The sequence below is a fragment of the Gracilinanus agilis genome, chromosome 5, assembly GCF_016433145.1.
Source record: "Gracilinanus agilis isolate LMUSP501 chromosome 5, AgileGrace, whole genome shotgun sequence".
Lineage (NCBI taxonomy): Eukaryota > Metazoa > Chordata > Mammalia > Didelphimorphia > Didelphidae > Gracilinanus > Gracilinanus agilis.
The window spans coordinates 60,233,530-60,257,569 of NC_058134.1; the positions used below are offsets into that span (position 1 = coordinate 60,233,530).

Genomic DNA, 24,040 nt, shown 5'->3' on the forward strand with positions numbered 1-24,040 from the left:
GCTTAAAGACTTTCCTCAGGCTTGGGTATAATCTTTTGTTCTCACTCTGAACTTGGTCATGTCAGGGGATGATTAAACTCTAGCCCAAGGTTTAGGCTCATGTTTTTGGTCCCAAATGTATTCTTGATTCAATCAGGCACACCCTTGATTGCCCTGTCCTGAAGATCCACCCTTAGTTTTGGGCAAAAAGATGCAGGGTTGGGGGCTCCCCCTGAGAACTATGTCCTCACCCCAAATTTTGGATTATGTCCTCCTCCTGAGCTTCAACAGAGATTCTTGGCTTCTCTCTGGAACTACACAGATCAGTCTCTTTCAACACAGATTGCCCTGGGCTGAAACTCCAAACTTCCCCACAGGTTTGGAATTTCAAGGGGTTTGAGTTGTCTTGGAACTCTATTTGCTCAGGCAAGATCTCAGGGTCTCAATGTTAGCTAGAGCTTAAGTTCAGAACCTGCTATAGCAGATGAGGGGTGTGGGAGAGGGATTGTGATTTGCTCTCTCTTCACTCCCTGCTATAGCCTCCTGCTAGCTATACTCCCCTCTCTCATCAGTTGTCCAGATGGTTTCTGTCTAACTTTTGGGTTTTTCTTTTCTTGAAGGTTGTTTTATTTTCTCCTTATTGGTTCTTCCACTGATGTATTCATTTTGTGAGGATATTGTATTCTTGGTTGGAGAGGATTTTCATGGTGAAACAGAGCTGCCACTCTAGTTATTCCTCCATCTTGGCTCTACACTCAGAAGAGTCATGAATATGCTTAGGCATATTCATGTGCTTGCTTCTAAAAGAATTAAAAAGTTATCCTTTGAACACCTCACAATATAGTCAAAAGAACAATATTTGTTTTTGAATATACTTTTATCTTAATTTTGGGTTTTAAAATCTGAATTTTCTCATATTTTTCCATTTTGAAACGAGATCAGTTTTGTTTGTATTAAACATATTATTCATAAAGATAAATGTATCATTCACTGTATCTTCAGGATTATTAGCTAATTTTTCAATTTATATGAAATTCATGAAAATGTTTCATTGAATTTCATTATAAGTTAATATAATAAAATAATCATTTTTATTTCTTTGATAAAGAGATTCCAAATGTTCTTCATGCTTGGATGAAGAAAGGTATATGGCATCCTATGGAAAAAGAGAAAAACAGTCAGTGTTTGGGATGGGGTGCCATTCTTTACAGCACAATATAAGAATGATGAAATGATGCCCAGAAACTGCAGTAATAGCATTTTTGTTTGACATATTGGGTAAATAGAAAATGCCATTTAATCAAGAGTTCTAATGAACTCTTATTTCAGACTGTCCCAAAAGGGTTGCTTCTTTAGTGAAACAATTACTTTTCTTCCTAAGTTCTATGTGAAAATGAAGGAGAAAAAATCCAAACGTCACACAAATAAAATGATATTGTTTACAAAATTCAATTAAGATAGAAATTCAGCGTTGTGTTTTTTGTTTTGTTTGTTTAACCCCACATTCATTGAGGGGGAAAGCACCCAACAGCCTTCTCGTAATGATATAACTGAGTTCTGAATTTGGATTCAGATGATCTGGATTTAAAGTCATGTTCTATTAGTTATTACTTAGATGACTTTCAGCAAGCTACATAATTCTTATCAGTAGAGATATTGCTATACTCAATTAGATATAATGGATTTTAAAGCACTCTTCATTCTTAAAACACTAGAAATTCAGATTATTATCCTTACAATTGTTCAACTTAGCATCATCATTATTATTGTTGTTAGCCTATAGTCACCAGTCTCTAGTCTGGCCCATTCCTTGAACCTACTGCTGCATGACTGATAAGAATGTTTATAGAGCAATGTAGTGAGTAGTGTGCTGTTAAATGTTTAATAACCTGGCTCTCTAAAAGAAAGTGTATGCATATATTTTTTAATTTATTTTTTAAATTTTTTAAACTCTTAACTTCTCTGTATTGGCTCCTAGGTGGAAGAGTAGTAAGGGTGGGCAATGGGGGTCAAGTAACTTGCCCAGGGTCACACAGCTGGGAAGTATCTGAGGCTGGATTTGAACCTAGGACCTCCCGTCTCTAGGCCTGATTCTCAATCCACTGAGCTACCCAGCTGCCCCCTATGCATATATTTTTAAGTTTTATCTAGCCTATTAATGTCTTCTCAAGTCTAGAAAATTTGCAAAATAATAAATTCTGAATGAAATGGCCAATTTCTGAGGTACAATTGTGCAAATGTTTACACTAAAACTTAATGATGGATTACTCAAGCAAATAGAATTCCTAACAAACCCATGACTATGCACCTGTTTCCTTCATCTATAAAATGAGATGTTAGAACTAGTTGGCCTCTGATGTTTTCTCTAGTTCTAAATCTGCATTAAGGTCTGCCTATTGAATCTGGCATTTGGTAAATTACCAAATTCAAAAAAGAAAAGTAGTTTTTCCATCTCTCTGTCAATCAGCCCATCCACTTCAATCAGTAAACTTTTCTCCTCTTTGATCCTCCTCTATTCTCTTCTATAGATAAAAATAACTCTTCTTGTCATGAATAACTTACATTCCTACTCAGTCTTAGTTTTAGTCTTTGTGACATTATTTCTCCAAAATAATTTACATTCATATATTATCTCCTTTGATCCTCCCAACAATCCTGTGAGCTTGATTGTTGTATCAACTCCATTTTAAAGCATCTGAAGAAATTGAACCTCAAAGTGATTAAACAAATTGCCTTAAATCACATAAATGGTAAATGTTACAGCTGGTACAGAAAGTCAGATTTTCTTACTGGAAGCCCTAAGGTGCATTCATACTATAATTTCATATGTTTTTTGGGTCAGAAATGCCTTTGGTTTTCTCATAAGACTTATTCTTTACTTAAAATAGTGGGTTTAAATGCATAATATAAAATACATTGGATTACAAAGGAAACCAATTCTCTTGAAATACAATCATCAAAGCATTTTTTAATGATCACAGATTCTAGAAAATGTTTTCCTGGCTTAGATTGAAGATTTATCTTAAAGGCTAAGGCAAAGTTGGGCTTTTAGAGAATCCTGGTTACTTAAGCTAACATAAAACATAAGAAACCCATTTTGGAGTAAACAGAGATAAAATGTTTTCACAGCAATAATTGTCATTCATTAAATACCTTTGCTGTTGCCAGATGTAGATCAGTATTTCTAACCACCAAGATGCACTTTGGTTGTGAGGCCCAAACTCATATGAGAACACAGAAGGGAGAAAATCTGTAATGAGAGTTGAAGAAAGGAAGAAAAGTATGAAAGTGGAGGAGGAAGAAGATAATAAGGAATAATAAAACAAGAACTTGAGGGAAGGAGTAGGAGAAGGAGAAGAGAATAATGTAAAGAGGATAAAAAATGCCTGCAAAGCTATCAGCCTCTTTCCAAGCTTTATCATAACCTACCTTTGTTTTCACATGAGAAGGTCTTCTACTCTGCTCCTAAAGATGCCAGACATTGGAGCATCAATGCTGCATATACTTAGACTTTTCTCTGATGATGGTAAATTTCAGTCATGTCCCAACTTTTCATGACCTGATTAGCTATCCATAGAATTTTCTTAGGAAGGATACTATAATGGCTTGCCCTTTCATTCTCCAGTGAATACAATGAATCCAGTGTATCTTTTATTAGGAAATCAGAAGTTAAGTGATTTGCTCAGGGTCATACATCTAGGAAGGGTCTGTGGCTGGATTTGAACTCAGTTATTCCTGACTACAAAGCCAGTACTCTTAATCACTGAACCACAGCTGCCTTTTGACCCATAGCAAATACTTAATAATAATTCTCTGTATATCCATGTGTCTGTCTTTCTTTATCCCTCTTTCACTTTTTTTGTCTTCTATCTCTATTCTGAATGAACTGGCACAAATGTATTAGCACATGTATGGAATACAAGAGAGGGTGAATGGTTAGGCCATTTCACTTTTCAATAATTTGATATTATTACAGTATCATTACCATCCTAGTTTCTGCATCTTTAAAAATGTGGAAAAATTCGGTGGGGAACAAGTAAAAGCAACAAAAATAGTGTAAAGCAGTAATGAGCAAATTACAGCCTAAAGACCAGATGTGGCCCCCTGAAATGTTCTATCTGGCTGCATGACATTATTCCTAATCTGACAAATACAATGAGTAGGATACAATACAATGAAACTTCAAAAGAGTTGCCTTAGAAACAGACTGACAGATGAGCATTTCCTTACCTTTGGCCCCCTCTTTAAAAAGTTTGCCCATCACTGGTGTAAAGGATGAAGAACAGGTCCTGAGTAATATCAAAGGAATTGATAATTTAGACTCTAACAAAGAAGGCTGGGTAACATTCATATATGTAAAGAGCAGAACAAGGAGGATATTTGCCAGTTGTTCTTAATCTTGATGTGTGAAAAACAAGGGGACACAGTCTTATATTGAATGCTCTTGTTAGATAAAAGAAAAGGCCTTCCTCAAATATATGATTGAATTATTAAGAATATTCAGCGAAGGAAAGCTATAGCATTTCTCTTCCTGGAAGTCTTTAAATTTTAGTTTGATTTGGATTTCTATATGTTTTATATCCACAAATTTAAGGAAGAACATTAATAACCTGAAGAACACTCAGAGGAAGGAAACCAGAATGGGAAAAAAACAACAAAACTCCTTTAGATTAGGATATGAAGACTAATTGAAGGGAATAGAGATGTTTAACTTAAAGGAAAAAAGAACTTGTGGCAGCATGGTAGCAGTGGCAGTACTTGGATTCGAAATTCGTATTTAGAAATTTCATGATGTAGTTCTCCAAAACGGGTCCCCCAAAACAGAAGTCATTCCATTTTATGAGATCCTTTGTAAGAGAAAAATAGTTGTGGAGCAATATTAAAGTAACATACCATCTGATAGTTATTTTTATTCCTTAACAAATTTTTAAATTGTCTATGATTTAGTTGAAGCAGACAAAATTGCTTCTCCTCTGTTATTAGCAAAAGTTTAATATTTTAAGCCCAGCAAATAGAGGACTATACTAAGGTGACTCAGGTCTTCCATTTTCATTTCCTGCTATAGATGGGAATTAAAATATTCTGTGGATAAAGTCTGTTAAGTCTGTTTAACCTTTGGTGTGCTCTTCAAATGAGGTGAGATTTGTAAAACTCTTACCATGGTGCTTGCCCCATAGTAGACTCAATATAAACGTTAACTATTATTAATGTGTATAGAAATTTAATTCATACTTATCTAGGAGAATTTTAAAACATGACATTAGAAATGCACATATATTCATATACACATTCACATCTGTCTCACAAGTGGAAATAAAATGGTAGGATTAAGTAGTTAGAACCAGTTAATAGTCACACATAAAATAATTATTGAGACTTAAACTGAAAGTATAATTTATTTGCCAAGGTTAAATGAAAAATAATAATATATGTATATATTCTAGAATCCTATATTTGCATATCAATATGTCAATAGTGATTCATCCAGTTGATAGTAGCATGTTGCTAAAGGCACCTAGATATTGAGTTCATTCTCCAAGCAAGACATTTAATTTGACTGTGTTGTCTGGCCATGGGCTCGTCAAATTCAGCAAATGCATGATTTGACTTAATTGTACTTTTGTCCTTGTTAAACTTCCTTTGTGTAGGAAGGAGACCAGAATGAAAGAAAAAAAAGCCACTTTAGATTAGAACATATGAAGATTAATTGAAAAAATAGGGATGTTTAACTTGAAGAAGAGAAGACCTTGTGGTAGCATAGTGGCTTTCTTCAAGTACTTGGAAGAGTTCTCATGTGAAATTTGGATTGAATTTGTTTCAAGTAGCTTATAGTGCATAGAATTTGGAACAATAGTTGACTTTTGATAGGGAAAACAACAGTCTTTATGCAAGGAAATATTTTCTTTTCAACAGTTTGAAATCTGCATAACTACAATGGGTTGCCTTAGGTGGTAATGGATTTCATTTCACTAGGGGTTTTTAAAATTAGTTTCTTCTTTTATTTTAATTTTTTAAGATAATTTTTAGTAATTGTTTTCTGATATTTCATGATATATGGTCTCTTCATCCCTCCCATTCTCCAACCTCCTCAAGACAACAAGTAAAATAATATTCCATACAAATGTTATCATACAATATAGATTTCCATATTCATCATTTTGTGACAGAAAATACACATTACAGAAAAAATCATGGAGGAATTGAAGTGGAGAATGAATGATATGTTTCAGTCTGCATTCAGACTCTCAGTTGCTTCTATGGCAGTGGGTAGCATTTTTCATCATGAATCCCTTGGAGTTGTCTTGAATCCTAGCACTGCTAATAATAGTTAAGTCACTCAGAGTTAATCATCATTCTTCATTGCTGTTACTATGTACAGCATTCTCCTGGTTTTGCTCACTTCACTTTTTATCATATCATATAAGACTTTGCAGTTTTTTAGTGATAATTTTGTTTATTATTTCTTATGGAATAATATTCCATTACAATCATGTATTACAACTTGATCAGCCATTCCCTAATTGATGGAAATCCCTTAATTTTCTAGTTCTTTGCCAACACAAAGAAAGTCGTTATAAATATTTTGTTACAGATTAGTCTTTTTTGCCTATTTTCGATCTCTGGAATACAGAACTACTAGAGATATTGCTAGGCCAAAGGGTATACACAGTTTTTTAGCCCTTTGGTTGTAGTTCCAAATTTTTCTCCAGCATGGCTGTATCAGTACACAGCTCCACCAAAAATGAATTATGCTACCAAATTTGTCACATCACTTTTTTTAGCAAAGTTTTTATTACAATTTATATTTATATGGTATACAAGGGTTTGCAAGATACTTTCTTGACAACAAATTCAGAGAAGATAGTACAAGTTTGAGCTGTTGCGATAGGGGGAGAAAGTTGCCAAGGGATGCCAAACTATGATTCCATTGACTTAGGAAACTGAAGGTTTGGAAACTCTTTCTATCAATGCATATTGGCAACTGCCACAATGAATCACAGAATTTGAGACTGAAAAAGACATCAGCAGCCATGCAATCCAACCTAAACACAAAAAGTATATCCACTGTAGCATATTTGACAAGGTGAATTGAGAAAGCTACCCAAATCATCTTCTTTTCAGGTGCACATGGTACATTCACAAAGATTTACCATGTAATAGAGCATAGAAACATTGGAAACAAATGCAAAAGAGCAGAAATAATAAATGTAACCTTCTCAGATCATAATGCAATACAAATAATAATTAGTAAGGGCACATGGACAGGCAAATCAAAAACTAATTGGAAATTAAATAATATGATTCTCAAAAACCAGTTAGTTAAAGAAGAAATCATAGAAACAATAAATAATTTCATTGAAGAGAATGACAACGATGAGACATCCTACCAAACTCTGTGGGATGCAGCTAAGACAGTACTCAGGGGGAAATGTATATCGTTGAATACATGTATTAACAAATCAAGGAAGGCAAAGATCAATGAACTGGGCATGCAAATTAAAAAAACTAGAAAGGGAACAAATTAAAAATCCCCAGCTAAAGACCAAATTAGAGATTATAAAAATTAAAGGAGAAATCAATAAAATTGAAAGTAAAAGAACTATTAAATTAATAAATGAGACTAGAAGCTGGTACTTTGAAAAAACAAACAAAATTGACAAAGTACTGGTCAATCTAATGCAAAAAGGAAAGAAGAAAACCAAATCATCAGTATCAAAGATGAAAAGGGAGACCTCACCTCCAATGAATAGGAAATCAAGGCGATCATTAAAAACTATTTTGCCTAATTATATGGCAATAAATATAACAATCTAGGTGAGATGGATATGTATTTACAAAAATATAAATTGTTTAGATTAACAGTAGAAGAAACAGAATGCTTAAATAATCCCACATAAGAAAAAGAAATTGAACAAGCCATCAAAGAACCTCCTAAGAAAAAATCCCTGGGACCAGATGGCTTCACAAGTGAATTCTATCAAACCTTCAAAGAACAACCAATTCCAATACTATACAAACTATGTGACATAAAAAGCAAAGAAGGAGTTCTACCAAACTCCTTTTATGATACAAATATGGTAGTGATCACAAAGCCAGGTAGACCAAAAACAGAGAAAGAAAACTATAGACCAAGTTCCTTAATGAACATAGATGAAAAAAATCTTAAAACAGAATACTAGCAAAGAGACTCTAGCAAGTGATCACGAAAGTTTTTCATTATGATCATGTGTGATTTATACCAGGAATGAAAGGATGGTTCAACATCAGGAAAACCATTCACATAATTGACAATATCAACAAACAAGCCAACAAAAACCACATGATTATCTCAATAGATGCTGAAAAAGCCTTTGAGAAAATGCATCATCCATTCCTATTGAAAACACTGGAAAGTGTAGGAATAGAAGGACCTTTCCTAAAAATAATAAACAGTATATATCTAAAACCATTAACAAGCATCATATGCAATGGGGATAGATTAGAAGCCTTCCCAATAAGATCAGGAGTGAAACAAGGATGCCCATTATATCCTCTATTATTTAACATTGTACTAGAAACACTAGCAGTAGCAATTAGAGAAGAAAAAGAAATTGATGGTATTAAAATAGGCAATGAGGAGACTAAGCTATCACTCTGCAGATGATATGATGGTCTACTTAAAAAATCCTAGAGAATCAACTAAAAAGCTAATAGAAATAATCAACAACTTTAGCAAAGTTGCAGGATGCAAAATGAATGCACATAAATCATCAGCATTTCTATATATTTCCAACACATCATAATAGCAAGAGGTAGAAAGAGAAACACCATTTAAAATCACCCTAGACAATATAAAATACTTAGGAATCTATCTACCAAAAGAAACACAGGAATTCTACGAACACAACTACAAAACACTTTCCAAACAATTAAAACTAGATCTAAACAATTGGGAAAACATTGATTGCTCATGGGTAGGACGAGCTAACATTATAAAAATGACCATTCTACCCAAATTAATTTACCTATTTAGTGCCCTACCTATCAAACTACCAAATTTTTTTTACTGAATTAGAAAAAACTAAAACAAAGTTCATTTGGAAGAACAAAAGATCAAGAATATCAAGGGAAATAATGAAAAAAAATGTGAAGGTAGGGGACCTAGCAGTACCAGATATTAAACTATACTATAAAGCCGTGGTCATCAAAACGATATGGTACTGGCTAAGAGACAGTAGGGAGGATCAGTGGAATAGACTTGGGGTAAGTGATGTCAGCAAGACAGTGTATGATAAACCCAAAGAGCCCAGCTTTGGGGACAAAAATCCAATTTTGTCACATCACTTTCAAAATTTATTCTTTTCCTTTTTTGTCACATTAGCCAGTCTGATAGATTTGAGTTGGCACATTCAAGATGTTTTACTTTGTATTTCTCCAATTAATAATGATGTAGCATTTTTTTTCATATGAGTAAAGATAGTTTTAATTTCATGTGAGAATTGTCTATTCATATTCTTTCACCACTTATAAATTAGGGAATGCTTTGTGTTTTTATAAATTTGATTCAGTTTTCTCTATATCAGAGAAATGAAGTCTTTGTCAGAGACATTTGCTATAATAATGTTCCCTCAGGTTGATGTTTCCCTTCTAATAATCTTGGTTTCCCTGATTTTGTTTGTGAAAAATCATTTTAATTTAATGTATTGGAAAATTAACTATTTTATATCTCATAACCATATCTATATCTTGTTTGGACTGAAATTCTTGCCATATACATAGTTCTAATAGGTAAACTATTCTATTTTTTTCTAATTTTTTGTAATATTACCCTTTATTTCTAAATCATAGCCATTTGATTGTACCTTGATATATTTTAGTTTTTGTTTTAGTTTCTGCCACAGTTTTCTACTTTTCCCAGCAGTTTCTGTCAAATACCTTGAAGTCTTCTTCCAAAAGCTTGTATTTTGGGCTTTGTCAAATATTAGGACACTAGGATCATTAACTACTGTATGTTGAAGCCTAATCTATTTCATTGATCTATTACTTTATTTCTTAGCCAGCATCTGGTTGTTTTTATTGCTGACACTTTATAATACAGTTTGAGATCTGATATATTTAAGCCCACTTCCTTCATATTTTTTCATTAATTCCCTTGACATTCTTTAATTTCTTTCTTCCAGGTGAATTTTATTATTTTTTCTGGCTTGATAAAATATTTTTGGGTAGTTTGATTGGGGTGGCACTGAATAAGTAAATTAACTTAGGTAGAATTGCCATTTTATTATATTGGCTGAGCGTATTCACAAGTGATTAATATATTTCCAGTTCTTTAGATGAAATATTATTTGTCTGAAAAGTATTTTGCAGTTGTGATAGTATAGTTCGTAGGTTCAGCTTGGCAGGTAGAATTCCAGGTTAGTTTATATTGTCTACAATTATTTTAAGTATGATTTTTTCTTTTTATCTCTTGCTATTAGATGTTAATTATATTACAGAGAAATGCAAATGATTAGTGTTAGTTTCTTTCATATCCTGAAACTTTTCTAAAATTTTAATTGTTTTAATTAGTTTTTTGGTTAATTCTCTAAGAATTTCTTAAGGATACCATCATATAATCTGCAAAGAGTGATAGTTTTATTTCATTATTGCCTGTTCTACTTAATTCAATTTCTTCTTTTCTTATTGCTATAGTTAGCATTTCTAGTATAATATTGAATAGTATTCGTGATAATGGTCATCCTTGATTTGCCTCTGATCTTACTGAGAAAATTTGTAGTTTATCTCTATCATACAATATGCTTACTGATTATTTTAGATATTTATCATTTTCAGGTATGTTCCATTTATTCCAGTGCTCTCTAGTATTTTTAATAGGAATAAGTATTGAATTTTGTCAAAAGCTTTTTCTGCATCTATTAAGATAATATGGTTTGTGTCAATTTATCATTGATATAGTCATTTATACCAATGGCTCTCATAATGTTGAACCGTCCCTGAATTCCTGGTATAAAATCCACTTTGATGTAGTGTATTATCTTTGTAATATATTGCTATATTCACCTTTCTAGTATTTTGTTTAAATTTTTCATCAGTATTCATTGCAAAAACTAATCTATATTTTTCTTTCTCTGTTTTTTTTCTTTTTTTCATTTACACATCAATACTATATTTATGTTGTAAAGTACATTTGAAGAATTTTTTTCTTCAGCTATTTTTCCAAATATTTTATATAGAATTGGAATTCATTTTTCTTTAAATATTTGATAGAATTCACTTGTAAATCCATATGACCCTGACGCTTTTATCTTGGGGAATTCATTAATAATTTGTTCCATATGTTTTTCTAAGAAGAGATTTTTTTAGGGATCTTATTTTCTCTTCTGTTAAGCTAGGCAATATATAGATATGTATATATATATATTAAAATATTCATCAGTTTCACTTAGATTGTCAGATTTTATTGCATACAATTGAACAAAATAACTTCTAACAATTGTTTTAATTTCCTCTGCTTTGGTTGTGAATTCTCCCATTTCATTTTCAATACTGGTAATTTGGTTTTCTTCTTCTTTTTTTTTAAATCAAATTAACCAGTGGTTTATCTGTTTTACTTTTCCTCCCAGAAAACCAGCTCCTTATCTTATTTATTAGTTCAATTGTCTTCTTACTTTCAATTTCATTAATTTCTCCTTTTATTCTCACAATTTCTAGTTTGATATTTAATTGGGGATTAAAAAATAAAAAACTTTACCTTTTGTCTTAGAATTGATACTTTGCATCAATTCTAAGTTGTAGATAAACAGCAAGGGCTGGAGAGTGGGTGTTATATGACTCACCCAGGGTCACACATCTAGGAAATTTCTGACTCTAAATTTCAATGCAGAATGTCCCATTTCCCAGATGCCCCCACTAAATGGGAATTTTTAATTTGTTCTTTTTCTAGGTTTTTTTTAAGTTACATACATAATTAATTGATCTGCTCCTTCTCTTTTTTATTGGCAGAAGATTTTAGAGATACAAATTTTTTCCTAAGTACTTTTTTTTTTTGCTACATATCAAAAATGTTGGTATGTCGTGTCCTTGTCATTCTTTTTGGTAAAATTGTTAGTTGTTTCTATGCTTTGTTTTTTGACCAATTAATTCTTCAGGATAAGATTATTTAGTTTCCTATTAATTTTCATTCTTTTTTCCTGCAACACTTTGTTGAGTATAACTTTCATTGCTTTGTGGTCTGAAAAGGATTAATTTAATATTTCTACTTTTCTGCATTTTGTTGCGAGCCTATGTTCTATTATAGTCAGTTTTTGTAATAGTGCCATGTACTGCTGAATAAAAGGTATTACATCCTATTTTCATTCAGTTTTCTCCAGAGGTTTATCAAGTCTAACTTTTCCAATATTATATTCATTTCCTAAATTTCTTGTTTATTTTTTTTTTTGGTTTGATTTATCTAATTCTGAGCAGGGAAGGTTAATGTCTCCAGCTAATATGCTTTTATTGTCTATTTCCTCTTGCAACTTGTGTAACTTCTCCTTTAGGAATTTGGATACTGTGTTTCTGGTACATATATGTTTAATATTAATATTACTTCATTTTCTACCTTTGATCAAGATTCAGTTCCCCTCCTTATATCTTTTAAGTAGATCAATTTTTCCTTTTTCTGAGATCATAATTGCTATCCTTGCTTTTTTACCTTTAGCTCATGCAAAATAGATTCCACTTCTTCCTTTAATCCAAGATGGTAGAGTAAGGAATTTCTGGAGGTCTCCTAAACCACCTCTAAAAATCCACAAAAGTAACAGAAAGCCTCAAAAAAATATTTGGAGCAGCATAACCAACAAAAGACACATTGAACAGGGTCTCAGCCAAAGAAAATATAGAGGGACAGCAGGAATGACCCATTTCACTGGAGTAAAAGAGGAGAGCAGTGAAACCAGCAGCGTGATAACTAGCCTGGTGCAAGCACATGCTGAGGATCTTAGAGTAACCTGTCAAAAGCACACCCAGGAGATCTCTCAGCAACAGGAACAACCCTGGAACTGACAACAAACAGGAGGGAGAGCCAGAAGCTGAGGAGTAGAATCCAGCTAAATCTAGGGCATATGGCACCCATGGACTGTATTCCCTTCATCCTAGAAGTAGAGTTGAACTTCACCATATAGGCAAGGCGACAAAGAAAAAAAAATTAACAAAGAAAACATTTGACCCTAGAAAGTTATTTTAGCAACCAAGAAGAAAAAAAATGCAAGTTCAGAAGAGGACCAAAATGACAAAAGGGTACTACATGAAGCCTAAAAGGCAAATGTGAAAGGTTATCAGGCACCAAATAGTCTGGAAGAACTAAGAAAAAGAGTGTCTTAGAAGAAAAATAAGAAAATAAAATGATTGAAAAGTCAATAGCTTAGAAGAACTCACTGAAGAAAAAAGCTTCCTAAAAAAAAGGAAATAAAAAAAAATCAGACAGGAAAATAAATCTCTGTTCCATCCTTTTATCTTTCCTCTCTGAGTTTTTTTTTCTTCCCTGAATTAAATGTTTCTTTTAGAAAGCATATTGTGGTATTCTGGTTTTTAAGTCCTTCTTCTATCCTCTTCTGTTTGTGTGTGAGTTCCTCCTATTCACTTTCACCGTGATGATTACTAACTTTCCCTCCAGTTTGTTTTTTCTATTCTCTTCCTCTACTTTAAGCCTTTCTCTCTTCACATATGTTTTTGCTTTTGACTACAGACTCTCTGAGTTCACCTTCCCTTTTATCTGTCCCCCCTTTCTTATTCCCACTCTCTTACTTTACTGCAAGGTAAGATTGGTTTCTATAGCTGAGTGTGGATGTTATTTCTGCTTTGTACCTATTCTAAATAGAGTAAGGAGTTCTAGGAGTTAATTTGGACCTGGTATCATTTCATATTTGCCTTTGAGACTTCACACACTTTGATTTTGTCACTGCTGCACTCTTCTGAGCTCGCATTTTAGTCTTCTCTGTTGCTGAAATAGTTTTCGAGGATCAGATTTATTCTTTGTTTTTTGCTCATTTTAGGGGGATGTTTTTTGTTAACTTGCCTATATGTTGAAGTTCAGCTCCATTTCTGAGGTGCAAGGAGTACCATCCCTGGTTTTTTCTGAGTGCCACATAGAGATTTAGGTGGATTCTACACTTTAGCTACCAGCTTCTCCTGGTGTTGTGAACATTGATTTTGATTCTTCCACTGAGGTATGTCTGCACTGAAGGATGCTCACACTTAGCCAGTCCTCAAATTCCTCAGGATTTGCTTCCTGTTTCTTAAGCCCTTCAGGCTGTGCATATATTGGCCATTCCTCAAGCTCTTCAAAATGTGCTTGCATAAAACTGTTCCTCATGCTCTTCAGCACTTGCTGGATTATTCCTCATGCTGCCATTTCTACTGCTTTCTCCTCTGGCCCCAATAAGATGATGGTTCCTTCCTGCTATTCTTTTACGAAATGTTTTTTGGTAGGAACTCTGCTTCACTGTATTTGATTGGTTATGCCACTCCAAAATTTGTTTTGAGGAGTTGTTTCTGAGAGAGAGAAAAAGAGGGGGGGGCTTGGGGTTGATTTTTAATGTTCCTTACTCTGCCATCTTGGATACCATAAGCAGAAGTGATCTCACTAGAGATTTTCAAGCCAGATCCCCATTTATACTGTCAGGGAAATTCTTGTTCAGACACAGTTTGAGCTACATAGCCCTTGAGATCTTTTTCAAATGTGAGATTCTATGATTCTTCTTTCATTTTATAAGACAAGAGAGTCTGGATGCATTAATGAAAATCTATAACCACTATTATGGCTACCAAGAATCCAAAGCACATTATAGATATTGGGTGGACATAGACATAGATATAGATATAGATATGGATTGACAGATATAGAAGTAGATGTAAAGATTGACATCTTCATGAGAGTTAACTACAAGATCTGGGTACATAAAAGTCAAAATTATATTCTTATTTTTAATGTAATTCAGAAATATAATTATTGAAGAATATTCTCAAGTATATTACCTTGGTTTGCTGTGTTACCTCTCCCTTACCCATACCAATGGCACCACTAATATCAAATCAGTAAGCAAGTTGTGTTCATTTATGAACAAGAAAATCAGAAAACAATTGGAATTGTGACTTTCAGGCAGACCAATCCATGTAGCAACATCCATCTCAATACCACTGTTTAATATGTAAAATGGCTTTGCTCACATGACCAAAAGTGATTAACAGATTGTTCTGTTCCTGGGCAGATTAGTCATCACTTTTTCTATTGTGCAAATTAGAAGTGAATTCATAATAAATCGTCCAAATCCAACGGGCAACATACAAGGTGACAAAATCATATTCATGCAAATGGTGTGGTGGTCCAACCTTATGAAAGACTTTGTAAGAGCCTATCCTCCTGGAAGTTGAATCAGACACCTTGGAAACCACACAATTCATGTCAAACTATTTAGTTTCCATTTAGTGTTGTGACACTGACTTACCAAATCATTCTATAGATGCCTGGGGGCGGGGAAGGGGGAAGGCATCACCTTCACTCTCAGACAGTACTTTTATAGACTTGAAAAACCTATTCCAGGGATAATTCCCAAATACCAAAAGTTGATAGGTTCATAGATTTAGAGATAGAAGGATATTAGAAATCATTTTTGTCAACCCCTCGTTTTACAAATAAAATATAGGTCTGGAGAATTTAAGTACCTTGCTTCTGGTGACAAAGGCAAAAGATAGAGTCAGGATTAGAATCAGAGTCTTTTTGTTTTTTTTAATGGTACTTATGCTTTAAAAAATAAATCTGAATTTCTCAGTTATCATCATTAGACACCAAAAATAGAATATGTACAATCAACAATATTCTTAGAGGGATCATTTTTCTCTCCCTTTGTTTAAACTGAACTTATCATTTCATTAGCATCAAGAAATCCTAATGAGGAAACTCCCTCTACCCATGCAGATTAGCAGGTTAATTTAAAGTCTTAAAGAGGTGCCTGTTACTTGAGGCACTATGAGGTTAAATGATTTATTGAAGACTATAAAGCCAGTATATAGCAGAAACTAGATTTAAGCCTTTGTCTTCTTAATGACTGCCTCTGTGTTTCCATAATAACATAAATTGATTAAGAAACAAAGGATTCTATGATGTTTTAATAATGGATATTGTAATGGTTTGCTTGTCTTTCTTTTATATGACTTTGTTTTTCTCCTTTTCCAAGGCCCTGCCACAACATTACCACCACTCTGTGAGGCTCATCAGTTCCCCTGCATTTACACACCCCAATGTGTGCCGCTGTCTAGAAAATGTAATGGACAGGAAGATTGCAAGGATGGAACTGATGAGTTGGATTGCCCTACTGGGTCACCTCCTCACCCCTGCAGAGAACTGGAGTTCCAGTGTTCAACAAATGAATGCATTCCATCCCTCTTGCTATGTGATGGAGTACCAGACTGCCAATTTAATGAAGATGAATCTACTTGCTGTAAGTTACTTTCTCTATTGCACTGTTCCACTGCTTCCCAATTATTAAAAAAAAAGACATTGACAGATACAATAAAAACTCCAATGGTGTTAACATCAGTGAACTAGCAATTGCATTTGTGTGTGTATGCATGTATACACAGACATAGACATACATACACATATTTTTGATCATTTAGGTCCATGCTAAATACAGTACATATTAAATATGCTTTCCTTGGGGTATATATAGGAAAGAATGTATACCATATACCTAATAGGTCTGAAGAACTTCTTTCCTTTGGTTTTGGGAAAACCTGTAATACTCTTAAAACTTATATTGGGGTAAATTGTGTTTCTTATTAAGATTTGGGAGACAGTTGCTTTCAGATGCTGCAGTTAGGGGAAGAATTTAAGGAAAATGATTCCTTCTTAATTTGCCATCAGTGTTAAATGGTCAAAACAGTAGGCAATAAAAATCATTACCTAATTGAGAATAAAGACAGGGTAATGAATTCATTGAGAAAGCTGTAAAGCCTGACCCATTGACATATAAAAAAGGTTGGCAAAACTTTCCAAAAACTAGGTTGAAGGGGAAACTATTATGTGTAATCATATTCCCATGAGGATTCAATAATGGAATATATGTGTTTATTGGACCTGGAAGGAGGAGGGGCCAGAGGGTGGTAAAGGTAATAGTTGAACCCCTAAATTGATCATGAAACAGTGGAGACTTCTGAAGCCCTGGGCCTAGAGTTAGGAATCAAATCAAATCTCATACAGTTACTAGGCATATGACCCTCAGCAAATTTGTCTGCCAAAGTTTCCTCAAGTGAAAAATGGGTATAATAATAGAACATATCTCTTTGAACTGTTGTGAGAATCAAATGCAATAATATCTGCAGTAGTTTAGTGCAGGCACTTAATACATTTTTCCTTTATTCCTCTTTGTCCCAAAATATGTCAGGCACAGGAGAATAAATTAACAATGTGTTTTAGGGGAAGACTGATAACGTAATGCAAACATGGTACATTATTATTAGCAAATGAGGAAAAAAAAGTTCCAAGTGATTAGAAATAGAAGAATTTTCATGATGTCATGAAAAATATGATCTAATTCAATCATTCACTAAGAAATCATTCATTAATTACCTACTATTTACCAAAAGAATATTTAGCATTTCTGAGAAGACCAATGCACGGGAATCTCAGGATAAAGATCATGAGATAGAGATAGATATTGGAAGAGGAGTAAATGTTAACTGAGTAGGAAATAGAAGGTCTCAAATTCCTCATTGGCAATGAAAATATGGTATATAGTTTTCCCTGAGGTCCTTTTCTTTAGTTATGGTTTCCAGTGCACTACATTGATTTAATAAGGAAGACAATGATCTGATCTTTTTGTTTTCATCTGGTTATTTTTCCCATAATACACTATTTTGTCAAATTTCTCTTTATTAACTGTAATAAAATTTTATAAAGTTTTGTAAAATCTGTTTTCCTCCACAATATAATTAGTTTTGTCAAATCTTGTGATATTCTCCTAAAGAGAAAGAGTTTTATAAAGCAAAATATGGTAGAAGAGAAGAATGGTATCTGTTAGCCTCTAGGTTGCTCTGATCCAACCACATCTTGAATGTGGCTTAGCTGGTAATGGATACCATTGATTTCAGGCTCTGGGAAAAATAGTATATTATGGACTAAGTAGATGGCTCTTTGTAGGGAATTATTATTGTCCTATCTCAAGATGGAGATGATAATACATTCAATAGAAGTTGATTAGTTTCTGGATAAGCTGGAGTTATCATGATGAGGTGAAAGTTATTCTGGTAATGATAAATAATCTCATCCATATTGTCTACAGAGAGGTTATACAGGAGACTGAAATTTTATACATAATGATATTAGAATGATAGAGAAAAAAGCACCAGAGAATGGACAGAATACTTGTCTCCCTACCCATGGAAATAGATGGCACTTGGGGGCAACTAGGTCACTCAGTGGATTGAGATCCAGGCCTAGAGACTGGAGCTCCTGGATTCAAATGTGGCCTCAGACACTATCTAGCTGTATGACCATGGGCAAGACATTTAACCTACTTGCCTAGTCCTTACTACTCTTCTGCCTTAGAACCAATACACAGAATTAATTCTAAGATAGAAGGTAAGTGTTTAGAAAAAATAACAATTTTTGTTCTTGATCTGGAAAAGTATCTTGAAGCCAGAGAGTGACTCAAGGGCACATGATGGTCATAGAATTCATTTCCTACCATCAGCAAGAGCTGGTATTTTAAAGGCCTTTTATTACACATAAAACAAAATTCCAGCTCTTATATTTTTTAGAATGAGCCAACATTATTTTAAAATGTATTCATATTATATAGTTATTTTTCTGCTATAAAATCTTTACAGTTTATAAACCCCCCCCAAATTCACAGCTACCCAGATCTAAATATAAATAGCACTTTCCATTTGAACAGAAATAATACTTTTAAAATGTTTAAACAGGAAGAGGCTTTTAGGATCATCATATCTAATACAAACTCCTTATTTTACATATGAAAGAATGACATCTTTGGAGATAAAGTGACTTGAGTCTAGCTCTTTTGATTCCTAGTCACCTATTTTTTTATTACTATTCTCTTTTTTCTCTCAAGGCTCAAAGCTTCATGAATTTAAGAGTATATAGAGTATTAAGGATCTAATTCAATACCATTTCTTTTTATAGATACAAGAACTGAGTCCTAAAGAATGAATGAAACAACACATATTAAGTGTTTACTGTGTAACAAGACATTTGGTCAGTGTCAGGGACACAAAATCACAAAAGTCTTACCTTCCTCTAGTGAAGTAAATGGCGTTTATATGGTAAAAATTAAATAAGAACCTAAGTCCTCTGATTGTGAACTCAAAAAAGTGGCCATGGTATTGGAATTGTTTTGATCTTTATAGCAGAAAAACTTTGTGTTTAGAAGATCTGGTTTAATAATTTCCCCTCCCTGTAACAATTTGTTCTAATCAAAATTCCAACCCAAATTAATTCTCTGACCCTAGAAAAGTCATTTAACTGATCTGGGACTCTGTTTACTCAGCTATCATCTGAGAGGGCTAAAATAAATTAGCTTTAAGCTTTTTTCCACCTCTAATATGTTATGATGATCAATGAATACTATCTGGGACTCTGGGGAATCACTTTTATCTGACTCTTTTTCATATTGGGAATGCATACATCTGACAAAAAAATAAAAGCAGATTAGAAGAGAGAGAGTTCACCACTTTCAAGCATTTGTTTTATTTCTTATTTATTGGTATTTCATAAAGGGGAGTGTATTTGTAGTGGTTGATATTATGTAAATTTATGAGTGACAGCTTAATATCATTATTTGGATCCTAAATGCTAGTTATTGTCATTGTTTAGTAGTTTCAGTCATGTCAAACTTTTTGTAGCCCCATTTTCGGTTTTCTTGGGAAAGATAATCAAGTTCTTTGCCATTTTTTTTTCTGTAATGGATAAAATGGGGTACACTAAAGTGGGAGGTGCACTCTCCCTTGATGAGTGACGGTGGGGTAAAGGTGATTGAGGGAATAGGAGAAGAATAACAGGGATGGCTGAGTCTAGGGAGGAATGGACAAAGCAGTATTACGATGGTAAGGATACAGGGTGAGATATTCAGGAGAGGCAGGTAGCACATACTAGACACCCAAGCTAGAGACAGAGGATACTGGGGTAATAGGCTGAACCCTTCCAGGCAGGAAAGGTACTTTTATAGACATAAGGAATAGGGCCAGTCAGAAGTGGTTTGAATCTGACTTGAGGACTTTCTTGTCAGTTTCTCAAGACCTCAAAGGAGGAATCACAAGACTTCTCCCTATCAATGAAACTGAAGGGATTCAGGAGGAAGTGTTGGGCAACTACTTCCTCCCAAGATGGATGCCTCCAGTTTCCCTCAGAAAATAAAAGAGAATAATTCCTTCCCCTTCAACCCTTGCCTAATTCTTCAACACAATGATTCTTCAGAGGTTTGATTAGGTAACAAAGGGATTTATTAATGTTCAGGAAGGAGAGGGGGGTTTGGGGTTTCTGACAGCCGCTAGGGAGAAACTCAAGATAGGGGAGGGTCACAGGAATGGGTTAGACTGAGAAGAGACCTGCTTCTCTCAGCCAGGGAAGATTTGGCTGCCTTTAAAGTAGAGGGAATACTGAAGGGATAGTTTGAATTCAAGGATGTCCTACTTGCCTATTGGGGAAAACTAAACCCATAAAGTCTATTCGCTAAAAACCCAAAAGCCACCCTGCCTCCCAGAGCCCCAGGAAAACAGGACAGGAAAACAGGGCAATAATATGGAGAAGGTCCAGAGAAATCAGCTAGGTTCAAATTGTCCAGAGACAAAGCACAGGCCAAAAGCAAAATCAAAAGTCAAAGGAGAGCTCTAGTTGGTCCTTCCGTTCTGTTCAAGGTTCAGGAACCAACTGACTTCTCTCAGAATTCTAAGGCTTCTAACTGCCAGAAGTTTTCAGTTGGCCTCCTGAAAGAGCAAAAGCCTCTCTTGCATCTTTTGCATTACACTTCTCCCCTAATTTTACGAGGAAATTGAGATTAACAGGGTTAAGTGACTTGACCAGAGTCAGGTAGTTTGTAATTTCTGAGGTCAGACTTTGAACACAAGTCTTCCTAACTCTGAGCCTGGTGCTCTATCAATTCTCTCCCTTGGCCGCCCCAAAGCATAGTATTTAAATGTTATTTTCATTATTTTCTTAAAAGTTTTTTTTAATGTGCACGTTATTTAGTTGTGCTTTTACAATAATAGGGAAAACAACATGACTGAACTGATAGGATTAGAAGAGATGAATGCTTTGCTTAGAGGTGGCATTTATATTTCCAAATAGTCTGCCACTATGATTAGTCAAAACATATCATGGGTTGTAGAGTTGGAAGGAACTTACAGATCATCTTGTCAAACTGTTTTATTTTACAAATGAAGCAACTAAGGCCTATAGAGTCAGGTGATTTATTCAGTGCCTTGCAAATAGTAACTAATAAAAATTGAATTTCCAATGGTTATCTATGGAGTAAATAGAGAACCAGCTCATTGGGTGTTAAGCAACAGCACATCAGTAACATCATCATGTGGAACCTACAATGCATTTCACACCAGAAGGAAATATTATAGCACTGTCAAATAAATATGTCAGCATTCCCACCATGTTAGTTAAGATGAAATCCATCATAAGCTTTTATTTCAAAAGTTTGAGAGGCCATAAGAAACAGCATGGGGTAATAAATAGAGGGCCAGCCATGGTCTCCATATGTTTCCTCTTGCCAGAAATTAGAGGACAAAAGAAATGTCTAGGTTTAAGCCTTTTAAGTTGCAAGGATCTTCAGAATGCAGGGGATGATGCAGAGGAACAAAGTAGAGTCTTTAGAATGGTGATGTGGAAAAGTTGGAATGATTTATATGAATTTGCAGGTACCAAAATACAGTTGGTAGCAATGGATAGAGGGCTAAGCCCAGAACCAAGAAAATCTGAGGTCAGATACTTCCTATCTTTTTGACCTTCCCCTGGATATAATTCCCCTTCATCTCAGTTTCCTTAAGTATAAATGAAGATAATACTAGCATCTAATAATCCCCATGACTTTTGGAAGAATCAAATGAGATAACATTTGTAAAGTGCTGAGCTCAGTGTCTGGCATTTTGTGGATGATTCATAAATACTACTTTCATTCTTTGTTCGTCACTTGGGTGACTCCTATAAAGTAGCACTAGCGAACCTTTCTGAGGGCAAATTCAAGCTATCTGTGAGCCCCCACATTATAGGAGAGGGCTGAGGGTGGAGGAGCTTGCTTTGGGTGGCTGGAAAGAAGGTTGGGGCATGCAAAAATGTCCTCACACTCTGGAAAGAGGAGGAATGGAGCAGCTCCCCAAGTGCTGGCTCATTGATTCTGTTGGTGTGCTTATGTAGTCAAAGGTGTCCAGCAAAGCTCATGGATTAAAAGTGATTCTTCGGTTTTTGTTTGTTGGTTTATTTTAGCTATACAAGAGACATTCTCCAATTCTCATTCTCTTTTTTAAAAGTGGGTTCAAGGCAAGAAAAGGTTATGTTTTGATATATTTCCATTAAGTACTAGAGCTCTGAAGTCCTTTCTCAGCTCATTGATATTATTTATTAAATAAAAAGAAAAAAAAACTTTTCACAAAAGCTTCCACTCATGTTTCTTTATTTAATTCACACTGACTAATATTTTAGGTTTAAACAATCATTAAAATTACTATATACACAATTTATTATATAACCACAAGCATACAAATCATTATTTATAATGTATCTTTCATAAGAAATGGCACAAAGTCACCTTTAACTATCACTCTAATTCCTTACTCCTCTTCTACTGGAAAGAGTCCATCATTCATCATTCTCAGGACACCATTTAAAGTCACTTCTCAATAATTCTCATTTTAGTCACAAGATAAAAATTAAGAAATTCTTTCAGAAAGTTATCTAGGGTTTTTTCTCTTTTCTCACAATTTCTCTCATCATGTCAGTGTTAACAGTCTCTACAGAATGACTGTTAAGCACTTTGTCTCTTCTCAGACTCCAAAAAGGATTAAAATAATCTGTTACATATGGGAATTTATATCTTGAATAATGAATTTTTTCTTCTCCTCCCACCCACCATTCTCATTCATGCTTTGGAATATATGCAGATAATTTTAGCTAATTTTAATATTAGCCATAAAAGAAAAAAATATTTAAAAAGGAATTGTACATTAGAATTATTTAAATCAATTAACAACACATTCTTATTCCAAATAGAAATGTCTTTTGATTTTTTTGTTTCATGTATTTATGTGTCAGTGTCATTCCCTGTGTTTAATCAAGAGTTGGCTCCAGTTCATGCCCTTCTCAATTATTTTAAGTGATCTCAAGTAAACCTAGGTCTATATTTGTATGAGACTAAGGTCAAGGAAAAACTGAAAACAGTGCTAAACAACAGCAAGATAAATGAACAGAATCAAATGGTATTGGAATGCTTTTATTTCAGTATGCCTCCCTGAATCTTTATAAAGATTGGGTGATTATTATATTCCAACTTTAATTAGTTTTAGACTTAATTAGTTTTTCTTTTGTCAATTTATAGATTGAAACTATTCAGTTCTTTGTAAATAGAGTATTGTCACAGTTGAATGAGATCTCTTGTATCTCATATATCTTACCCTTTCTCCACAACCTGGCTCCAATATACCTTTCCATCTTATCTTCCATCACACTCGTCATTAGCACAATAGTAGAAAATATTAGAGTGGAAGGATACAACTGTATTTGTGAGCCAGAGTTGAAAATCAGAATTTCTTTTTCTTCCTGGATTAGAGATAAACAGACCTTTAACTAAGGCAGGGCAAGTAGACTTTGGCCAAAGACACTGATATTTAGAGTGTTTATCATTCTTGCTTTGTTTTAGCATCAAAGAACACCTGATCCTAACAATTAGTTATGAAATGTAATTGGCTAAATCAGAATGCAAAGGCACTGGCACCCCCAAACCCCTATAGAAACTCTGCTCAAAATGAGCTCCATTCCAGCAGAAATCTCATAATGTCCCTGCCTCCCATTTAACTGAATTTG

General features: G+C 34.1%; 1 protein-coding gene across 1 annotated transcript in view; it reads left to right on the top strand.

Moving 5' to 3' along the window:
* The window catches only part of MALRD1 (MAM and LDL receptor class A domain containing 1), an 892,965-nt gene that overhangs the window by 712,445 nt on the left and 156,480 nt on the right, over positions 1 to 24,040 (top strand). Inside the window, 1 exon segment of the mRNA XM_044678926.1 lies at positions 16,173 to 16,436. Within this exon segment, the coding sequence (XP_044534861.1) occupies positions 16,173 to 16,436 (264 nt within the window).